At 45.5% G+C, this 22,756-nt stretch overlaps 1 protein-coding gene across 1 annotated transcript in view; it reads left to right on the forward strand.

Moving 5' to 3' along the window:
• Nucleotides 1-9,933: 9,933 nt before the first annotated feature.
• LOC129556545 (putative guanylate cyclase soluble subunit beta-2) overlaps nucleotides 9,934-22,756 on the forward strand; it is a 60,291-nt gene continuing 47,468 nt past the window's right edge. Inside the window, 2 exon segments of the mRNA XM_088842830.1 lie at nucleotides 9,934-10,005; nucleotides 11,545-11,618. Coding sequence (XP_088698956.1) covers nucleotides 9,934-10,005; nucleotides 11,545-11,618 — 146 coding nt within the window.

The following is a 22,756-nucleotide window of genomic DNA, read 5'->3' on the forward strand; positions in this document are numbered from 1 at the left end:
GAAATTTCTGCTGGATTAGGCTGAAGATGAGGCTAGTGTCCTGGTAGCGGGAGGGGAGACGTGGTGTGTGAGGTCCCTGCTTGGGGAACACGCTGTCTCCCCCAGCCCCAAAGTTCAGCTGCGCTTCTCACAGATAGTTGCCTGGGCGAGAAGGAAGATGAAATGATACTTCATTTGTAATTCTCAGGCCCCAAATCCTAATAGATACTCACCCAGCCTGTGAGTGAAAGCTAGGGCCCTCCTTTCCCCCAGTTACGAGGGCAATCAGAACCTTCTGGAGTAGAAAGGATTTTGATTTCCATAACTGTCCAAATTACAGGGACTCCCCTGGTGGTCCAGTGGTTCAAACTCCATGCTTCCACTGCAGGGGGCTGGGTTCCATCACTGGTTGGGGAACTAGGATCCCATGTGCTGCGTGGTGTGGCCAATAAGTAAAAATAAAGAAAAAGAAAAAACTTCTCTTAAATACAGTTTTAAAAAGAATTACATATGTAGCATATTCTTTTCATTTCTGCTGTACTTTTTTGCGCGTTTTGCATATGGTGTGACCCCCTCAAGTTCGAGAGCTGCTGGTTTGGAGACTACACTGATCTTTGTCCAGTCTCATCTATTTCTTCTGGCAGTTTCTTGGAAGAAAAAAGAGAAGTCACCCAGGGCGGGAGAGGTGCAGGAGTGAAAACGGCGATAATGGAGGAAAACGGACTAGGAAAAATCAGTAACTGAAATTAAGCCAAAGTTGCTTTAGGTTAAGGGTCTCTCTGTGAACTGAATAAAGCTTCCCTTCTCCCAGGCCCATGTGATGATATTCTTATTGTCCAAGTTTTATTAGAAAGAAGCTTTTATTTATGTTAATTTGACTCTGAATCTAAGTATTCGTAACTTCTGTGAGGAAGAAAGAAAAAAAAACCTAATAATTATCTGATATTTTTAAATGTTTTTTTCTAGTTTAAATAAAAATGTTTAAAACGTTCTCAGTTGATGCTGATTCTGCCATTCTGGGGTCCATATTTTGAGAATTGATGACTTAGGGGTTTGAGTGTTAAAGATGAAAACCTGGCATGGCTGTGGGGCCAGAAATTTTATATCAACACATTTTCAGAATGAAAATGTACTGCAAATGTTTTAATACTTGCCTTTCTTATTCTTTGAGTGCCAATGTCAATGTTTGGGAGCTTTTGTTTTTGTTTTATTTTGCTCATCCTAAGCCCACTAGAGCCAGAGGCTTGTCTGAAGAATAAATGTTTGGGAGATCTGTTTTATGAACTGCATTAATGCACGCCAAGTCACATCACTGTGTATCTTTCCTTTCTCCAAATGTGGCCTTGTTTTGAAGCCTCACAAAGGAGTGTTCACTGTCCAGGATAGACTCTGCATGAGGGTCTCTAGGTTCTGCCCTTATCAAACTCCAGTTGATCATAGATCGACCCCGACATCAAGTGGTGAACACACTTTATGTATTTTGCTTGTATAGGTAAGGAAAAATGAGCAGGGCAGGTAGGGATCACTGGAGTCTTGATTTTTTATTTTTTAGCATGTATAGCTTATGGGACATGAAACTGTGCTTTTTTCTTTTGCCTCGTGTTTTGTATATTTTGAGACTATACACAGACTGCCTGAAAAACTCCATGATTCAGAAACATAAGGCTGGCTTGTCTTGGGGGTAATTTTAGGTCTTCGAAATTGGTGATAAACCCCGGGATCTGGGCTCTGCCTGGGGAATCCTGAGACAATGTCTGCTGGGATCTTGTAATTAGTAACATTTGAGACAATAAAAGTCAACTCAGTAAAATAAACTCATGTGATTCTTGCCCCGCCTTGAGTTGACTAGTTACTCCGTCGGTTCATTGCTGGGGTACAATGTTAGCAGCCCCAGCTCTCCCAGGACTGGCTGTTTTGGTGTATGAAAATCTACCTATCCCCACACAGAATGTTCAAATAGAGGATGAGAGTCCCGGGCATCTAGCTTGTTCTTTAGCCCGATTCTAGCTCCCACCCCTCAATGTCTTTGCCTTCAGGGAGAAAGAGACATGGAGCCTTTAGTTCCAATCATACACATCCAGCTCCTTGGTTGGTTGCTAGGCAACTGAGAACATGGCTGCCAGGACAGAGCCTCCTGGTGCTCACTCTTACTTAGAGCCTAGATTCCAACAGGAAACTGCGGTCCCCTCATCACGGGTGGCCCTTGCATGATGGGTTAGTTGCCCATTGCACACTACCACACATTTAGGGACTTATCATAAGTTTAGTCTCTTGGTGTCTGGCATTTAGGAGAACCAAAATCAGTCTCCCTGGGATAAATCAAGGTGTGGGCAGAGGTGGTTCCTCCTGGAGGTTGTGAGAGGAGGATCTGTACCCCTGCCTTTTTCTGTTTCCAGAGGCTGCCTGCATTCCTTGGCTTGTGACCCCTTCCTTGCATTGCCCCCACCCTTTTTCTTCTGTCATCACATCTCTAATACTCACTATGATTTTCTGCTTCCCTGTTAAAAGGACCTTCTTATAAGGACCTCCTTATCCTATTATAAGGATATAGGAATCTTATAAGGTGATTGATCCCTCTTATAAGGATCACCTTATAAGGATGATCCATGCTCATCCCCCTATCTCTGGCCCCTTAATCTAACTAAATATGCAAATTCTCTTTTGCCTATTAAGGTAATGTTCACAGGGCCCATGTATTCTTGCCTGGAGAATCCCATGGACAGAGGAGTCTGGTGGGCTCTAGTGCACAGGGTCACAAAGAGTTGGACATGACTGAAGTGACTTAGCACTCCCAGGGCCCAAAGATTAGGATGGAGACATCTTTGGGAGGCTATTATTCAGCCTAAAAACATAGTATCACAAGATATTCTGGTTCTTATTAATCTGGCCCAACTTTCTTTTAAGTTTGATTATAACTGTCCAATCTTCCCCGGTGGCTCAGCAGTAAAGTACCTGCATGCCCATGCAGGAGACTCGGGAGTTGTGGGTTAGATCCCTGGGTCTGGAAGATCCCCTGGAGGAGGAAATGGTAACCCACTCCATTATTCTTTCCTGGAATAATACCATGGCCAGAGGAGCCTGGCATGTCCATGAGGTCACACAGAGTCGGATATGACAAGTGACTTAGCACGCATGCATAGATTAGGTTAGATCTGAAGGTTGCTGAATTTGATCTCAAGCGAAACTTAAGAGGAGAGCCAAGCCATTGTTTGATGCCTCATCTCCAGTCTTGCCTGGTTTCTGTAGGTAAGGTGCAAAGGCAAATGTGTATTTTCTTTGCAGTTCTGGAATTGCCCACCCCCCCGGCCCCCAAATCGACCAGCTGGGGAAAACTGAATAAATTTTTCATGATTAATCCAGATCTTGGATCCAAGAGCGTGGACTCGAACCCGAGTCCAGTCCTCTGAGCTGTTTGAGGTCATTCAAAGCCATATGCAGTGGCCTCACCTCTGATGGAGGAATCAATTACCCAGCAGCCAATGGTATGTGACCATTTGGCCACACGATGGCGCTTCACGCCTAAGAATTCCGTGGCTTCTCTTTATCACAGATGATTTGAAATTCAAATAGAAAGGGGAGGCGGTGTGTCCTTTCTCAGAACAACACAGATAGCCTTGCCTGAGAGCAAGGGGCTGTTGGGGAGCAGAGGTAAGCTGGGTTCAATAACCGAGGGAAAGCCTCTGTTCGACTTTATAGGATTGTGTTAAGGATGAATTAATATTAAGTGGAGCCAAATGAAATTGCTGACATCCAACAGTCTTTGACCCACAAGGGCAGCAATTTCATGTGGTTCATCCTACGGGGTCTTGTGCCAAGTCACAGCGAGACTTGGTAGAAGTGAGCTGTTATTATCACAGCCAGCACGACAAGAGGACAACAAGCCCTCACTATGAACATTTAGAAAATAGTTGCTTTGTCTCCTGGAAATTTTTTCCTGAAGATTCTTCCTAGTAGGAGACTCTGCTGTTTCCATGGACTCAAGTTCCAGATAGGAAAATATGCCTGACAGACATCTACCTAGCACAGCTGTGCCGTCAGTCAAGCCGTTTCTCGCGAAAACCTGCCTTCAGCAAGGTTGTTTCCAGCAAGGATGAAGATCAAGGCCGACACGGTACCACTTGTTCTCTGAGTAAAGCTGAACTCACCTCTGGGGTTCAGGGCCCCCCTTTGCTATCTTCTGCAGAGCCTCCCTTGCCTCTCCAAGCGGGCACTCTGCACCTGGGGCTGGTATTGAGACTTTTCTCTCTGATGTACCTACGTTGTATCTCATTCCCTTTCAGCAAGTCTGGTGAATGCTAGCTGATCTTACTAACCTAAGGAATAGAGACTGTTTTCATTTTTGGCAGGGTTTTCAAAGCTGTAGCCAAAAGCGATGAGAGTTTCAGATACCTGGGGCAGGCCCATGGGATGGGGATAATTTTGGTCATAAGAGCCTCTGGGAACCCAGGAGTCTGCGTACACCCCACTTGCTGCATTAGGCCCTAATAGGGAGCTGGAGGTGGACTGGGGGTCCCCAGCAAGAACACAGACCTACCGTCCCAGGAATCCAAAAGCAAATACAACTAGAGAGTGGTTATATTTTATCAGAGAAAGATTTTTCCCCCCACCCCAGAGCCTCTTTCCTCGCCCTCTCCTTCTCATCTACCCTTTCCCTCTATCTTTAGAGATTCACCCCAGGAACACCCCTCTGACAGCTCACCCTTTCCTCCTTGTTGTGTGAGAAAGGAAAGGTCTGTGTTTCTCACTGACGTTGGACACAGACCGATGAAGAAAAGAAGGTATCTTGTAGGATCTCACCACGAGTCACTGATTATGCATCAAATGAGGCTGCATGTTTACAGACTTATATTTAAGGTGGGGAATGAGGTTTGAACCCTTCAATGCACCAAACATGGGTTAAAAGTGAAGAATCCAGACATATTCTATGAACCATATTCTATGGTTCAATTCATATGAAATTCAAGAGCAAGCAAAACTAATCTATAGAGAAAGCCATTAGAACAGGAGTGGTTCGGGGTGGTGGAGAGGGCTGAGAAGTGGTTGGAGGGACCTTTATGTCATGATGGAGACATTCTATATTTTTATTAGGGTGTGAGTTACATGGATGTAGATATTTGTCAATGTTCATGGCACTGCCCACCGAACGTCAAGCAGGAAGCAGTGAGAAATGGCCTAAGAACCACAGTCCCTGTAGGTGTAGGAGGTCCCTTGTGTCATGGAAGAGACAGGGAATTTCCACGTAATCCAAGTTCTCACCAGGCTGTCTACGTAGTGGAAAAACGTGTAAAATGTCAGCCAATTTTCCAGACAGCTTCAAAATCCAAGGACGTTTGTTTTGGCGCTCCCGCGGCCTATGTCTTTTCAGATGTTTACAGAGTATTTACAGCAAGTAGTCCTCCGGGTGGCAGTTGTAATTAGGAAAACTGGCAGCGAAAATTAACACATACCATAAAAGAGAGATAATTGCTCCACTGTCATATACAATATTATTATCAAATGGTATTCACCGAGACAGCCAACTGGTCCCTACCGGCTCCATCTTGTTCTAGGAAAGACTCTCCCTGATTCCTTGTTACCCTGCGGATGAAGCTGCCACAGCTCAAGCAAGATATGCCATATGGTACTTAACATCAGAATCAGAATGAGCTTGTGCCTTTTGTGTGAGATGCTGAAATTTATTAGAAAATCAGAAAGCCTCATTTCCACTAAGTTCCTGAGACCTGCCATCTGCTGCATGAGAAAGAAAATGGAGATTTTTTTTTTAACCATTTACTTATTGTGAAATGTGAGAGTGCTGGTGTGTTTAAAAAAGCAGGGCTGGGGGCCGGGTTTGTGGGGGGGCACGTTGCATAAGAACAAGCCAGAGCAAGCCCACTTGGCAGGGAAGAAAGGAGACTGTCAGCTGAATGGTGGCAAAGGCTTGGGAAGCATAATTATGGAAATCACCTATTCCAGAGCTGTTTTTTTCCCCCCCCTCCTCCTGACCACATGTTCCTTCTACATAGGAACAGCCCATGGGGAGGCCAGCTTTCAAGAATAAGCAAAGTGTCTGTTTCAGAAAGGAAGAAGAGGGAGCTTAAACAAGCACCAGCCTCTCTGAGTATTAGGTCTCTCTGGGGAGAGAGCAACGCAAGTAAGACAACAGGAAACAGACAAGGAGCCCAGAAGGACTGAAAGGATGGGGAGCAAGGGGGCTTTCCTAAAGGGAGATGCAGGAGGGCAGGGGAGGCAGGAGGGGAGAAGAATCCGATGGGGCGGGGATGTGGGGCCCAATGAGAAGGAAGAGGTCTTCTAACGTTGCTGGGAAGCCTACTGTCATGTTGGGGATACAAAGATAAAGCTGTTTCGTACCATTCAAGAGGGCGTGTCAGATGCCCGGGGATTCATTTCAGGGGATGCCTGTTGTCTCTGGCTTCCCTGGGTTCACAGGATGCTGGCTTGACCACGAGGCCCTGTGACTGTCCTGTCTCTCCACAGAGCCCTGCAGCCTGGAGAGCTTACCCAAGCCTTTGCTTTTATTATAATAATTTATTTTTACTCTTGCTTTTACATCAAAGCTTGGCATGTCTATTGGAACTGCTGCAGGCAACGTTCACTGATACGGTTAGTGCCCAGGTTTCTCAACTCTGATCACAACACTCAGGATGTAAAAACCTTCTAGCAAATAGGCTGCCGGAGCCTGAAATGGAGCAGTGGTGGGGGTTGGGGAGTAAAGCTTTAAGGCCCCAGGGAGTTTCACATTATGACATTAGAGAGTCAAGTTCAGGTCAAGGCCGGCCTTTTCTGGACCACATCCAAGGAGGTTTAATTAAAGAACCTCTCAGTAGGCAATCTCATCCAGGAGGCGGTCTCCCAGCAGGATCCCAGGGGCATCCTCAAAGTCAAGTTCAGGTTCTAGGCCCTGCTCTGGGGCCATGGGGGGCCACTTGAGAGCGCAGCCCAAACCCTCAGCATCCACGCTCCCCAGGTGCTCATCATCACGCAGGTAGGCGGCCAACAGCGTGTCCAAGGAAAGGACGAATGTGTGCAAAAAGGCCTCAGATGGTCCAGGAATCCTTACCTCCCACTGAAGCCAATCCAGGAACCAAGGCCTCAGTTGAGAGTCTGCGCGGACCTTGTTAAGGAGGAATTGACTTGACAGGAGAGAGATCAAAGTGAGTTTCCGAATTTGCAGCGAGATTAAGTGGAAAGCGACCAGAAACCCGTGTCCGGCTGTGATCAGGACATGCCTTTTCCCGATCCTCGGAGACTTTTCCCACCCAGGGTGGTAATGGGCGAGAGCCGCCTCCCCGGTTCTGGACTTGAGCCCATGAGCTACACTTGGGCAGAAAGTCACAGCAGTGCTGTTGGCCCCTCAGGGAGAAGTTGGGGGTCAGCCTTGGGAAGCAGGTCCCACATGCTTGCCTGGGCTCAGGGGAGGGAAGCAGCCTTACTTTTTACTCCCTCGGCAGGTCAGGGCCCCATCATCAGCTCCTGGCCTGGGGGCTGGGGATCAGCTCTGATTTCCCTGGGGGGCGGAGGTGGGCGGTGCCCGACCTCTACAAGACAGGCTTCCTCTGCAGATGCCTGGGATTCTCCTGAGCCGCTGGGGGCAGACAGGACGGTGGTGACCGCTCAGACCTGAAGACGCAGCGTCACTATGGTAAGGAGCTCTCAGCATCCTCTGTTTTGACTCCCCCCTCAGCTCCCATTTGTCCAGCAGTTATTAATTGTAAGACTTAGCATCTAAGAAGAGCATCCATCTAACGTCTCAAATTCCTGAGCACTTGCTAAGCACCAAGTACTTCTTATCTATTATCTTGTTTAATCCTGACTACAGCCCTGTGGGTCTTTTCAGGTGGCGCTCAGGGTCAGGAACCTGCCTGCCAGTGCAGAAAATGTAAGAGACTGGGATTCCATCCTTGGGTCAGGAAGACCCCCTGGAGGAGGGCATGGCAGCCCACTCCAGCATTCCTGCCTGGAGAATCCCATGGACAGAGGAGCCTGGCAGGCTGAAGTCCATAGGGTTGCACAGAGTTGGACGCAACTGCAGTGACTTAGCACACATTGCAAGCACAACCCTGTAGGAGGGGGCCATTCTCATTTCTATTTTGCAGATAACACAACTAAAGACCAGTGAGATTTGGTGAAGGGTTGGGGTCCAACAGCTGATGAGATATGGGTTCGCCAGTCAACCCCCATAGCCCAACTCCAGAACTCTCTATATACCTAAATAACGATCCTCCAAAAGAGTAAGCACTCTGTTTTCCAGGCTACCCTGTGAGTAAGTAGGCTGGATTCAGAGAGGTTAGGTAATTTACCCAAAGCCACACAGAGACAGAAACCACTGTGGCTCCAGGATCCAAGCTGTTTCCTCTCTGTGATCCCCAGCCTTTTGGGCACCAGGGACCGGTTTCATGGAGGACAATATTTCCACAAACTGGGAGAGGGGGGAGTGAGTGAGGGGATGGTTTCAGGATGATTCAAGTGTGTTACATTATTGTGCACTTTATTTCTCTTTTGATTATGTCAGCTCCCCCCTCAGATCATCAGACATTAGATTTTGGACGTTGGGGACCCCTGCTCTAAGCCACACCCCCGGTCCAGACCTGTGTTACATTGTGGGCTCCATCCCCCAGAAAAAAGATGGGCGGCATGGTGAGCAAAATTGGGTAGGGACTGCACAAAGGAGGTTTAGCAAGAACTTAACACTTGCTGGACTTCAGATAAACTGAAAAAATGGCTTCTTTCGAATACTGATGTTTCTCAGAGGTACCGTGGTTACTGCTCAAAGAGTCCTGGAAAGATCTGGATGCTGTCAGCCAATGAGAGCACCTACCTGCTTGATGATCTACTTGTTATCAGGGCTAGTTCCCAAGTGTTTGAAAACGTGGGTGCTGTTTGTCATTCTTCCCCATTTCACTGGGACCCTCAAATGTCTTAGGGAGAAGCCCTGTGACCTGGTATGCCAGAAGTAAATACAAAAGACCTAACACATACATTGGACGAATTCTGCAGAACCGTCCTTTTTTTTTTGTTTGGCTCTCTCTGGGGATAGAGGAAGTGCCCTGATTTCAGCACCCAGAAAAAAGGTGTATTTATAATCAGCAGAGGGTGAGGCGGCTGCTCTCAGACGGTATGCTCGGGGTCCCCAGTGATTAGTTATGCCACCAGCTCTGGGGACCATTGAACACCAAGTGCTGGACTGACCCCTAAGTCTTCAAAGCGACTTACATTACCGCATGTGGTTATAACCCAGCAGCAGACGGCTGGATTCTCCGGGTCTGGGTTTCCTTCATCACACACTAAGAGCCTTAGGGAGGATGTTTTCATTGGACTTGGCACTTGTTTTGAAAGATGACTAGAATGAATAGTTGCTATCTTTGTTACTGTTGGATTGATTTTAAATGCCTTTAAAATTATTTAACAAAGGGCTTCCCTGGTGGCTCAGTGGTAAAGAATCTGCCTGCCAATGCAGCAGACGCGGGTTCAATTCCTGGGTTGGGAAGATCGCCTGGAGGAGGAAATGGCAACCCACTCCAGTATTCTTGCCTGGGAAATCCCATGGACAGAGGAGCCTGGCAGGCTACAGTCCATGGGGTTGAAAATAGTGGTATACGACTTAGCGACTGAAAACAAACAAAAGGTATTTAATGATTTTCCTGAGCTCATACTTGAGGCTTCAATTCAGTACTTATTCAGTGTCTATTAAATACTTCCTATGTACCATGGACTGTCTTGTCACTTTAGTTGAAACATAGATAAATTATATCTAATTTTTGATCCCAGGGAGCTTGTGATTTAGTAAAGGAGAGGGGAAAATAGTATATTTGTGTGTGTGTGTATATACACAAACATTTTATGTGTTGTGTGTGTGTATGGGTGCATGTGTTGATAGAGAGGAAATGTGGGCTGTGTGCATGTGATATTTTAATAAGACAATCCCATGGTGACAAGGATGCAGGGGGGTGAGCAATGGGCCTGGGACCCAGGGAAGGCCAGCCCATGGCCAACGCAGGGAGTGAGAACAGCCTCAGAGGCGAGACGGCAATGGAGCTGAGACTTGCCACAGGTGACTGAACAAAAGGGGGAAAGGACGATCGGAGAAGTGTTGTCTGTTTGGGGACGAGCAGGAGGTATTTGGGGTGAGCCTAAGCCCGCAGGAATAGGTAATAATGAACATAAATGAAGACAGTTCTAGAGGGTGCTTTGAAGGCCAAGCCAGGGTGTGACCTTGTGAATGGGTCACACACAGCGGGGTGGGCAGACCTAGGAGAAGATGAACAAAGGGGGCCAGGTCACACTGTGGTGGGGGCTGGAAGCACAGCCGATCAGGACACACCTTCTGTTCCAGAAAAGAGCTGCTAGGTGTTTTTTTTTTTTTTTTTTTTTTTTTACTTTTTGGCCACATAGTGCAGCCTGTTGGATCTTAGTTCCCTGACCAGGGATCGAACCTGTGCCCCTGGTGGTGGGAACTTGGCATCTTAACCACTGGACCACCAGGGAAGTCCTCTGCTAGGGTTTAGAGCCCTCTCCTTCCTGGTGGCAGTGGCCTCTTTCCCTTCAAGAAATCCCCAGAGATGAAAATCCAAGCTTATAAGACAACTTGAGGCTGATATTTGTGAGACAGGAGAATTCTTCACTCTATGAAGATGCTTTTTTAAAAACTGAGCACCCTTGGTGCTTTTAAGCAGACTCCATTCATCCACAATCCCCCAGGTTAGGAGCCCCGTGTTGTGGACAGTGTGGTGGCCTGTGTGGGTGGCATTGCTCTTCACTCAGCAGAGGCATTCATCGGTTCTTTTTTACATTAAAAAAAAGTTTTTTTTTAATCAGAAGGAAGGAGGAAGGAAGGAGGAATCTCACAGATGAAAGAGCAAACCGAGTAGTAAGTTCTTTTTGTTAATTACAGTGTTTGCTCTTTGTTTTTGGTATCTGCCTCTATTTTCCTCCACTTTTTATGTCTTCCTTGATGGCACGGTGGGTAAAGAATCTACCTGTAATACCGGAGACACGGGTTTGATCCCCGGGTCAGGAAGATCCCCTGGAGGAAGAAATGGCAACCCACTCCAGTGTTTTTGCATGAGAAATCTCATGGACAGAGGAGCCTAGTGGGCTGTAGTCTACAGGGTTGCAGATAGTCAGACACGACTGAGCAGCTGAACACGCATACATGCCACAGACACACAGAGCCCTAGATTCATTTTTATAAAGAAAATTGTCTTCTGTCTGCTTTTTGATGTGACAGTAGGTGGGATCCTGTCTTGACCCTTCTAAACATTCCCTTGCCACCTTTGTGTTTCTGGACCCTTTGTTTTAACCAAATGATTCCCTATTTCCAAGATGATTACAATGAACATCTTCTAGTTCTAATCCTATTCAAATTTAGCTCATATGTTTTCTCTATGGAAATGACTTTGTCCTAAGCTGGGAATGAGTACACAAGCTCATGAGAAACAGGGAAAGGTCTGACTCATCTCCCCAAGAGGAGGCTATTGTGTGTTTCCTAAAAGTGACCCTTCAGATATCTGTGACTGGGGGTTCCGTGCTTCATCAACCACATTTCTCCTTCATTCTGTGTTTTAGTATGGATTCATCAACACCTGTCTGCAGTCACTTGTGATAGAGAAATTTGGTGAAGAGACCTGGGAAAAACTGAAGTAAGTCTATGAAAGGAAAACTGAAAACTCTCAGGTACAATTGGTAAGCCTCTGGTGTTTTGAAGGTTACAAGGCTTTTACTAACCTTTTGACTAATTCAATTAGTTGTTACTAGGGTGATCAAATTCCTTGAACATACCAAGTAAATACAGAAAAAGCCTGGTATCTCAAATTTGTCTTTAAGGAAGGTCTCTGCATCAATTCCCCAAACCAGCCTTGAAATAGGGCTATCCTGTAACTAATACAACATTGTTGTATTATTGTTGTTCTGTCGCTAAATTGTGTCAGACTGTTTGTGACTCCATGGACTGCAGCACAGCAGCCTTCCCTGTCCTTCACTATCTCCCGGTGTTTGCTCAAACTCATGTCCATTGAGTCAGTGAGGCCATCCTCTGTCGCCCCCTTCTCCTCTTCCGTCAGTCTTTCCCAGTATCAGGGTCTTTTCCATTGAGTTGGCTCCTTGCATCAAAGTACTGGAGTTTCAGTGTTAGCTTTTATTTCAATGAGTTAGCTGTTTTTAATCACAGAAGAGAAAACATCTACATTACTCGCATGGCACATAAATGGAGCTGCTGAAATCCCACAGAAGAGAGGATACCCCCTTTTAAATCTAGCTAGAATCTCTCCTTAGGTTTTCTTTAGATAACTGTTACAGTTTTCCTCTCTGCCTCTGTCTGTTAAGCCCTTAACGTGACACCTCCATATAGTCTCCTGTCTGGTTCCTGTAATCTTAGGCAGCTCTTCCACTTTCTTGGAGGCTCCAACATTTGGCAATAGGGTTGAATGGGGTCTCAGAAATCTCCTGGTCTTATGAAGAGGGAAGAACTGAAAAATCTGGAAAAATTATTAGCTTCCTCAGTTACTCAAAGGCATGCAAATGAAAACAATTAGGTGCTGCTCTGCCTATTAAATCGCCAAAATTTTTAAATGATAATAACCAATTCTGGTTAAGATGCAGCAAAATGGGTACTTGCTGATGGCATTTTAAATTATTGCAACCCTTTGGGAAAGCAGTTTGACAACATGTACCAAAACCATGAAATTGAGATCTTTTGAAGTAGTAATTTTATTCTTGAGAATTGACTCCCTTAGAGACACACATGTATATGTGTGTGTGTGCACGTATATGAAACACAGCCTTACATTTATAAATAATAAAAGAAAAAATCCTTTAAATGTTCGAAAACAAACCAGCTAACAAATGGAATGGCAAAAGAAACGTACCATTATTCAGATAATGACAAAGATCATGAAGCAACTTGTAAGATTTTACACCAGTGTAAGTAAAAACAACAAGAAACAAATGAAGAAAAAGCACCCCCAAAACAAGACAAAATTTACATAACCACTGAGTCAAAGACATAAATGAAAAAAGAGAACAAAATAACGAATTATTCATACTAACTGAATTAGAGATAAAATGCCCTATGACTGCCTTTCTCCCGAATACCTATATTTTTCATTGCTTTTGTAATGTAAAAACTGTTGAAAATGCTTAGTGCAAACTTTCCTCACTCCTACCCCCATTTTACAAAGGAAATAATTAGATAGAGCGGAGAATTGAGGAGACTCGCAAAGAGGAGGCTGAATTGAGGAGGAGCCCAGCGGGCCGCACAGCCTCAGCCCCTCTGACCACACACGGCTCACGCATGTGCCCTGACCCCTCATTTAGGGAAAGGCAGCCTGAGCCATTTTCCACAGCATCCCGGGGGTAATTCGCTTAGAGTGTTGCAAGTTTGGGTGGGAAAAAGGAGCTCTGGACTGTATAGGCCAAGGAAACTCATTTCCAAGTATTTCGAGAGGAACACTTATGTAATTATGATCAGAGAATACTTGAACTGGAGGGTGCTGGAGAGATCATCTAGCCCAGATCTCTTCATTTTCACAGCTGAGAAAACTAAGGCCCAGAGAGGTTAGGGGATTTGCCCAAGATTGCGCAGCAAGTGGGCAACAGAGCCAAGATGAAATGTCAGATGCTTGAAGTGCTCCCTCTCGGCCCCTTCAGCGGCCTTGCCTGGAGAGTTCCATGAACAGAGGAGTCTGGCGGGCTAGAGTACATGAGGTTACAAACAGTCAGACTCCACTGAGTGACTGTAACACTAACCTGTCTTGGGAACAGAAACATTTGAGGATTTTTTTTTTTTTAATGATGTTACATTGTAAAGGGTGAACTTAGTAAGAAGGGGAAGGAAAAGAATAGTCTTAGATTAACGGCAGGAGGAGAAGGGGACGACAGAGAATGAGATGGCTGGATGGCATCACCGACTTGATGGACATGAGTTTGAGTGAACTCCGGGAGTTGGTGATGGACAGGGAGGCCTGGCGTGCTGTGATTCATGGGGTCGCGGAGAGTCGGACACGACTGAGCGACTGAACTGAACTGAACCCTTGCTTTGGGCTGGACCCCTATTGTAATTGATCCTAGTAGCCCAACAAGAACACTACAAAGCAGGTTTTTGTCTCATTTCGTCCAGAAGGAAGCTTGCCAAAGGTCACAAGGTTAAGTACCAGGACTGGGACTCAAACCCAGACCTGTGACTGTGAAAGCTCCTCCTTCTAATAGGCCACACTGCCTGAAGCAAGGACGAGCGACTGGCAACATGGATTTCGATTCATAACGAGAGTCTGGGTGAAAATGTTAGTCGCTCAGTCATGTCTGACTGAGTCACCAGGCTCCTCTGTTCATGGGATTTCCCAGGCAAGAATACTGGAGTCAGTAGCCATTCCCTTCTCAAGGGGATCTTCCTGAGCCAGGTGTCAAACCTGTGTCTCCTGCATTACAGGCGGATTCTTTACTGGTTGAGCCACCAGGGAAGACCTGTCTGAGTGAAAAGCAAGGGGCATTTCTTTAAACGTGGTTTTCCTGAGCTCCTGTAGAATGTCTGCTTCTGTGGAAAACACTGGAGGATGAATGACTCAGATAAGCCATTTTGCCTGGATGGTTTTATAGTCTGTAGAAATTGCCTATATACCTGGGACATGGGGACTACTGCCCTGGGCCCAAGGCAGACAGAAACTGGTATCATTTGCTCTGCCATAGCAAGACAAGGGTAGACACGCCACAGCCCTGCCCCCTTTGCCTGCCAGGTGGCGGTCAGTCCTAGGACAGGTGGTGAGCACAGAGAACACTGTCCTAGGTGGACACTGCTGGCAGGGGCGGGTAGGAACCAACTCTGGGAATAGGGGGTTGCACTCTCAAGGGTGTGGCTGCATGTCCCAGGAAGTCAAGGTCAGTTTCAGCAGGGGCTCTGAGGCCACAATGCTTGGAGATGAAGCCCAGATGCACCTGGATGTGACCCAGGCGTTTCAACATAAAAAAAAAAAAAATAGTAGCTAACCTCGTAAGTGTTGTTTCACAATGAGATAATACAAGCAAGACACTTAGAAAAAGAGTGCCTGGTCAGTGGCAAGTACTGAACAGACGTAAGCTGTGTGATAGAAGCCGATGCTCACTGTCTTCCAGAGACGGGTGCTCGGTGGGCTGGGGAGAGGTCCAGGGGTGGTAGGGTTTGCCTCCCACTGGACTGGACTGAGTCCTGGCTCTGCTGCTTCCCTGGTAGCTCAGATGGTAAAGAATCTGCCTACGTAATATAGGAGACCTGGGTTCGATTCCTGGGTTGTGAAGGTCCCCTGGAGAAGGGAATGGCAACCCACTTCAGTATTCATGCCTGGAGAATCCCATGGACAGAGGAGCCTGGCGGGCTCCAGTCCATAATGTCCAAAGAGTCGAACACGACTGAGCGACTAACACATTCACTTTCTACTGCTTGGGGTAGGCCATTTCACTTCTCTGAAACTCGTGATAAAAGGTGAAGATCCTGTCTTCCAGGATCTCCTAAGGTACCCCAAAGTACACAGTAGGTACCAGGAGGTGTGATTCCCCCTCCAGAATCCAGGTGCTGTGCCGGGGTCAGGTTATATTTGACATTCACAGGCACCACTTTACCGCTGGTCGGATAACCCTGCCTTCCATCTGGAAGAGGCAGACATTCCTCTAGGGTGTCTGCTCTGCCCAGAGGAAACCTGGCTCCTAAAATGAGCATCATTTGGTGGATGGCGTTGCCTCTGCTTCTGTCTTCAGACTGATCTCCCCGACACCCATTGTCCAGACCTGCCTGGAGGACTCCCATAACTCTCCAGTGACCAGCCTGGGAGAGGAAGGGAAGGACAAGCTTTTGTTGATTGATTTTTGACTGTGAACCTTGTACCGTCTGAGCCTTCACTCAGCTGGTTGGCCCAGAAGAATCTATCCTGACTAGGAGAGTGGGCAGGGTTCTGGAAATAACTGAAAATAACCAGAAATAGCTGGAGCAGTTAGACATCAGTGGAGATAAAACAGCAAGTGTTGTCTGCCTGTGACAGGCAGCTGACTGGTGTTACTTAGAGAAGGCCTCTTTGTATTTGTTAATTATTTATTGTTGGCTGTGCTGGGTGGCCTTTGCTGCACGGGCTTTTCTCTAGTTGCAGCAAGTGGGGGCTGCTCCCTAGTTGCGGTGCAAAGGCTTCTCATTGCGGTGGCTTTTCTTGTTCAAGAGCCTGGTCTCTAGGGCTCACGGGCTTCAGTATTTGTGGTTCCTGGGCTCTAGAGCACAGGTTCAATAGTTGTGGGGCTCAGGCTTAGTTGCTCTGAGGCATGTGGAATCTTCCCAGATCAGGGATTGAACCCGTGTCTCCTGTGTTGGCAGGTGGATTCTTTACCACTGAGCCACCAGGGAAGCCCCTACGGAATGCCTCTTGCCTTCCTCTATGTATGGAACAGATATAGCACGACCAGCTATTAAATATCAGGACCTTGATTGGTTGAATCCAGAGGGGAAAAAAAACCAGCTTCCCACATGTATAGCAAGTAGATGGAAGAAGCTGAAGCTTTTCCCAGTTTCCACCTTTGATGTGACCTCACTGAAAATGGCACATTTTCCTTCCTGCCCCAGAAGGGCACTCCTTACAGCATCCCAAACAAGCAGGCTGCCCTGGTATCCGCAGGAAGACAAGGTGACTGAGATATTCGAACAAGCGGTGGGGAAAGGTGCCAGGCAATCAGAGGAATGTGTCCAGGGACAGAGAACCGGGTGGGGCCATATCCTGAGTTTGTGTTGCTAGGTTTCACATCTTTAATCTTGAAATCTCAAAGGATGTGTTTGAGCACTAGACACCTATGTGATCGCATTGGAAAGGCATCTTTAAACCAAAAGCAAAAAATCTATCTAACAAGTTTGCTGCTGCTGCTGCTAAGTCGCTTCAGTCGTGTCCGACTCTGTGCGACCCCATGGATGGCAGCGCCCCTGGGATTCTCCAGGCAAGAACACTGGAGTGGGTTGCCATTTACATCTAACAAGCTTAGCCCCCAACAAAAATTGCACATTATAACTCATTAAAAAAAAAAAAAAACTGTAGTGCAGAAAACTCAACTCATCAAGTGCAAATTAAGGCAAGATTATTTGTGTGCAAAGATCTCCTTCAGGCTACATTTAAATAACAAGTCCCCTGGTGCTTTTTAAATAGAATTTTAGCAAAAAAAGAAAACCCCATCAATTCCTACACAAATTTTAAGAAGCAACGATCAGGTAACATGAAGTATGTCTCCAGACTTTACGACACAAATTTTACTTTGTCTGAAATAATCAGAAACAGATGTTTCTCTTCCTTTGCCTCCATTGTTTATTGCTCTCTCATATACCCTAGATTTATAGATTTCTAATTATGAACGCTCTTTCATAACCTCCTGGCTAAAACTTTATCAAGACTTAACAGTGAGAAGCAACTAATAGATTAAGAAGAGTAAGGTCCCTGGAGTCATATAAACTTTTCCTTTTTGCCTAGATCATTTACTAGCTGTTTGACTTGGGCAAGGTTATTTACTCAACAATATTCATTTAGTCCTTAGTATGTGCCAGCCAGAATTCCCAGCCTTGGGAATGGTGATGAAGGAAACAGATGAGGGCTCTGTTCTCTGGGAATGTGTATTCCAGGGTGGGGTGGCAGACTATAAACAAGTAAATAAAAAATAAATGAAATGAAAATCTTTCAGATTGTGCTAAGTACTATAAAAGTACAGGGTACTCAGACATACATATATCCATTTTCTCTCCAAACTCTCTTTCCATCCAGGCTGCCACATAACACTGAGCAGAGTTCCACGTGTTATACAGTGGGTTAGGTAACTTTTTTGCTCTTAAAAACAATTGAAAACCCCAAGAACTTTTGTTTATTTATTAGTATTTACCATATTAGAAATTTAAACTGAGAAACTTTTTTTAAGTGGCTGCTTATAAATCATCTAAAATAGCAAATTAATTTTAATTTACTTAAATTAATACTGTAATAAGCTTATTACATGTCAGCACAAATAACATTTATGTTTATGAAAAATAACTGTATTATTCAAATAAAAAATTAAAGAGTGAAATGTCACTCTTTTTAGATTTTTGCAATCACTTTCATGTTTGAATTGCTGAAAGGTAGTTGAATGTTCTCCTCTGCACCCTGGTCTGTTGTGATCTGAGTTTTTGGTTGAGCGATGTGAAGAAAACATAGGAGGAAGTACTTTAACACTCTATTTAGATAATTGTGGAGATTCATTTATACCTCACCAAAGCTCCACCGGTAGTCGTTTCTCAAAGATCAGTTACAATCTGTGTGCATGTGTGCTCAGTTGTGTCTGACTCTTTGTGACCCCATGGACTGTAGCCCGCCAGACTCCTCTGTCCATGGAATTCTCCGGGCAAGAATACTGGAGTGGGTTGCCATTCCCTCCTCCAGGAGATCTTCCCAATCCAGGGTTGGAACCCATGTCTCCTGTATCTCCTGCATTGGCAGGAGGATTCTTTACCACTGCACCATCTCGGAAGCCCACAGTTACAATATTGAGTGTGAAACCAATGACCTTGATTTCAGTGACCTTGAAACCAAACACCAACGACCTTTTCCATACTCTATTAAGTGAAAGTTCCGTGGCCTGTGTTACCCTTTGAAATAAATCTTTTACCATCATTTTGAGCTGTCATGCACTACTCATTCGAAAAATACTAGCTCCCTGAGTTATGCAGATCTTATGAATGTTGACATGATACAGTACATTATACAATATCAAAATCACATTTGTCAATATCACCACAATCCCACCAGAGCCTCTTAGAATTGGGGAGCTAATGAGCTCACAGTAGCAGATGCAAGTTTTCCAAAATTCCAATTTTCACTTGAAAGCTTGAGTTTGATCATTGGCAACAAATTCTGTCAGTTATTTTCCTTGAAATGACAAGCTAACTTTGTTCTTTCTTTTTTTTTTAAGAAAATGTCTGCCAAATATCCAAGTCTGAGTAATCGTTATTTGTCTGTCAGTGGTTCTTTCAAGCAGAAATGATGTCCTATGAAAAAAGTAGCTAATTCATCTCACAAAAGCAATCGTAGATGTGCTTTTCCCTGAGGTGACCCCCTACACTTCTGTATACAGCAAAGTGCTTTCTGTGAATGTGTGCTTCCCACCATGTCATGAAGAATGTTCAGAACAGGTAGACTCAGGGCCAAGATTTAATAAAGCTGACATTTTTTACTGCATCACAAAGAACAATCTGAAGTGAAGCTGGCTTTTTTTTTGTTTTTTTCTTTTTTAAACCATGAATATATAGCAGTGAAGACTATAGTGACCATTTAGTACAGATTGATACCACTATTATTCGAACTAAGGCACGAATAGTTTATCCACCAATGCTTTTGCACCATTATCGCAAATATCAACAAGTGACAAGGGCAAATAACATCTTCATTTTATTATGAAAGTGGTTTTGACTTCATGGGCCCCTTACAGCATCTTAGGGACCCACAGGCGTTTCCCGGAATACAGCTTGAGAGCATCAGAGTTGAAGCATCAGAGTCTTTCTCAGTGAATCATGTCTGACTCTTAGGCTCCTCTGTCCATGGAATTCTCCAAGCAAGAATAGTGGAATGGGTAGCCATTGCATTCTCCAGGGGATCTTCCCAATCCAGGGATCAAATCTGGGTCTCCTGCATCACAGACAGATTCTTTACCGTCTGAGCCACCAGGGAAGCCCTTGGGTCACATGGTGACACTCAAATCTGTTATATGAATCCCCACCTGCCATAAGGGAACTCTTGAAGGAACGGTTTCCCAGGCTTTAGAACCAATCCCATTTTCTTGGCCTGAAACTTGCTACAAAGTGCTATTTATTTTTCCTGTGGGCTTTACAGCTCACTCTGAACCCTTAGAAACCATTACATCAGTTTAGCCGTGTCGAACAACGTAAGATCTATAATTTGTAATTCTTTGCCTTGCCAGATTGAATCCTAGAAAGTGTTACTGAGCAGTGGTGTCCAAGACTGGAGAGTCAGTGGAGACAAGTGGTTAAAAGAATATTAATTTCCAGACCCTACCTCCAGGGCCCAGGAATCTGTATGTTTATTTTGCTCACCAAGTTATTGTGGAAAAGGTGACCTGGCCCTAGTCTCCTGCCCAGATGTTTTGGGTGTCACTAGCTGGAACCAACTAAAGAGAAATACATTTAATGGCTGACTGTTTTAGGTAAATACCGACTTGTCGGAACTCCTGAATATGTGTCCATGTGGCCACCTACATGCTTGGCGTTTTTTGAGCTGGGGTCAGCTACCTCTTCCTTCATCAATGTTTCCAACCCCAATCTCATCAGCATATCTTCCGATGGCCATTTCTCTCTCCTTTTCTTCTTCTTACCAGAGGCTTTGTCATCTCATTGGCAAGACATCCATTAGTTTATTATTTTTTAAATTCTTGGGGAACATATTGTTTCACTAAAGCGGTTCGAATGACTCTGTATGCCAGTGTGCACTGACTCTGGGGAGGTGTTAGATGCAAGATTCTGGGATCAATAAACAAGGCTGACAGTCTCCGAATAATCCTCTCAGTCTGGGCATGTCTGGCATTCCACAGACGTGCAACCTGTGCACAAACCACATCCACCTTTGACACTGTGAGCTCAGCCTACAGGAAAGAAGAGGCTGGCAGACTCAGGCAGGGATGGAGGGTGATGGCCACACGGCAGAGAGCACCCCACTTAAGGGAGCGGTGGGGGCTCAGACCCCCATCTGCCCTGGGGGGGCTCTTATGCAGCTTCTTGGAAGAGCTGGATCCACTGAAGCTCAGGGACCCCTGTGCTGACATGGACCCAAGAGGGAAAATACACCAACAGAGGGAGGCTGGGAGCTTCTGGTTCAGTGATGAGCAACCGTGAGGACAGGGCCCCGGGGGCTTTCTCAGAATCTCCGGTGAGTGTGTGTCTGAGGTGGAGGAGCATGGATTGAGAAGAAGGAGAGGAACGCTGATTTCACCCACCACCACCTCTCCGTTCCGCTCCGTTCAGTTCCGTTCAGTCGCGCAGTCGTGTCCGACTCTCCGCGACCCCATGAATCACAGCACGCCAGGCCTCCCTGTCCATCACCAACTCCCAGAGTTCACTCAAACTCATGTCCACAGAGTCGGTGATGCCATCCAGCCATCTCATTCTCCGTCGTCCCCTTCTCTTCCCGCCCCCAACCTTTCCCAGCATCAGAGTCTTTTCCAGTGAGTCAACTCGTCGCATGAGGTGGCCAAAGTATTGCAGTTTCAGCTTCAACATCAGTCCTTCCAATGAACACCCAGGACTGATCTCCTTTAGAATGGACTGGTTGGATCTCCTTGCAGTGCAAGGGACTCTCAAGAGTCTTCTCCAGCACCACAGTTCAAAAGCATCAATTCTTCGGCGATCAGCTTTCTTCACAGTCCAACTCTCACATCCATACATGACCACGGGAAAAACCATAGCCTTGACTAGACGGACCTTGGTTGGCAAAGTAATGTCTCTGCTTTTTAATATACTATCAAAGTTGGTCATAACTTTCCTTCCAAGGAGTAAGCATCTTTTAATTTCATGGCTGCAATGAGCATCTGCAGTGATTTTGGAGCCTAAAAAAATAAAGTCTGACACTGTTTCCACTGTTTTTCCATCTATTTCCCATGAAGTGATGGGACCAGATGCCATGATCTTTGTTTTCTGAATGTTGAGCTTCAAGCCAACCTTTTCACTCTCCTCTTTCACTTTCATCAAGAGGGTTTTGAGTTCCTCTTCACTTTCTGCCATAAGGGTGGTGTCATCTGCATATCTGAGGTTATTGATATTTCTCCCAGCAATCTTGATTCCAGCTTGTGTTTCTTCCAGCCCAGCGTTCCTCATGATGTACTCTGCATATAAGTTAAACAAGCAAGGTGACAATATACAGTCTTGACGTACTCCTTTTCCTATTTGGAACCAGTCTGTTGTTCCATGCCCAGTTCTAACTGCTGCTTCCTGACCTGCATACAGGTTTCTCAAGAGGCAGGTCAGGTGGTCTGGTATTCCCATCTCTTTCAGAATTTTCCACAGTTTATTGTGATCCACACAGTCAAAGACTTTGGCATAGTCAATGAAGCAGAAATAGATGTTTTTCTGGAACTCTCTTGCTTTCTCCATGATCCAGAGGATGTTGGCAATTTGATCTCTGGTGCCTCTGCCTTTTCTAAAACCTGCTTGAACATCTGGGAGTTCACGGTTCACATATTGCTGAAGTCTGGCTTGGAGAATTTTGAGCATGACTTTACTAGCGTGGGAAATGAGTGCAATTGTGCGGTAGTTTGAGCATTCTTTGGCATTGCCTTTCTTTGGGATTGGAATGAAGACTGACCTTTTCCAGTCCTGTGGCCACTGCTGAGTTTTCCAAATTTGCTGGCATATTGAGTGCAGCACTTTCACAGCATCATCTTTCAAGATTTGAAATAGCTCAATTGGGATTCCATCACCTCCACTAGCTTTGTTCGTAGTGATGCTTTCTAAGGCCCACTTGACTTCACATCCCAAGATGTCTGGCTCTAGGTCAGTGATCACGTTATTGTGACTATCTTGGTCGTGAAGATCTTTTTTGTACAGTCCTTCTGTGTATTCTTGCCACCTCTTCTTAATATCTTCTGTTTCTGTTAGGTCCATACCATTCCTGTCCTTTATCGAGCCCATCTTTGCATGAAATGTTCCCTTGGAATCTCTAATTTTCTTGAAGAGATCTCTCGTTTTTCCTATTCTGTTGTTTTCCTCTATTTCTTTGCATTGATCACTGAGGAAGGCTTTCTTATCTCTCCTAGC

This window comes from Moschus berezovskii, chromosome 13 (assembly GCF_049115385.1).
Source record: "Moschus berezovskii isolate FMDL1 chromosome 13, NW_MosBer_1.0, whole genome shotgun sequence".
Classification (NCBI taxonomy): domain Eukaryota; kingdom Metazoa; phylum Chordata; class Mammalia; order Artiodactyla; family Moschidae; genus Moschus; species Moschus berezovskii.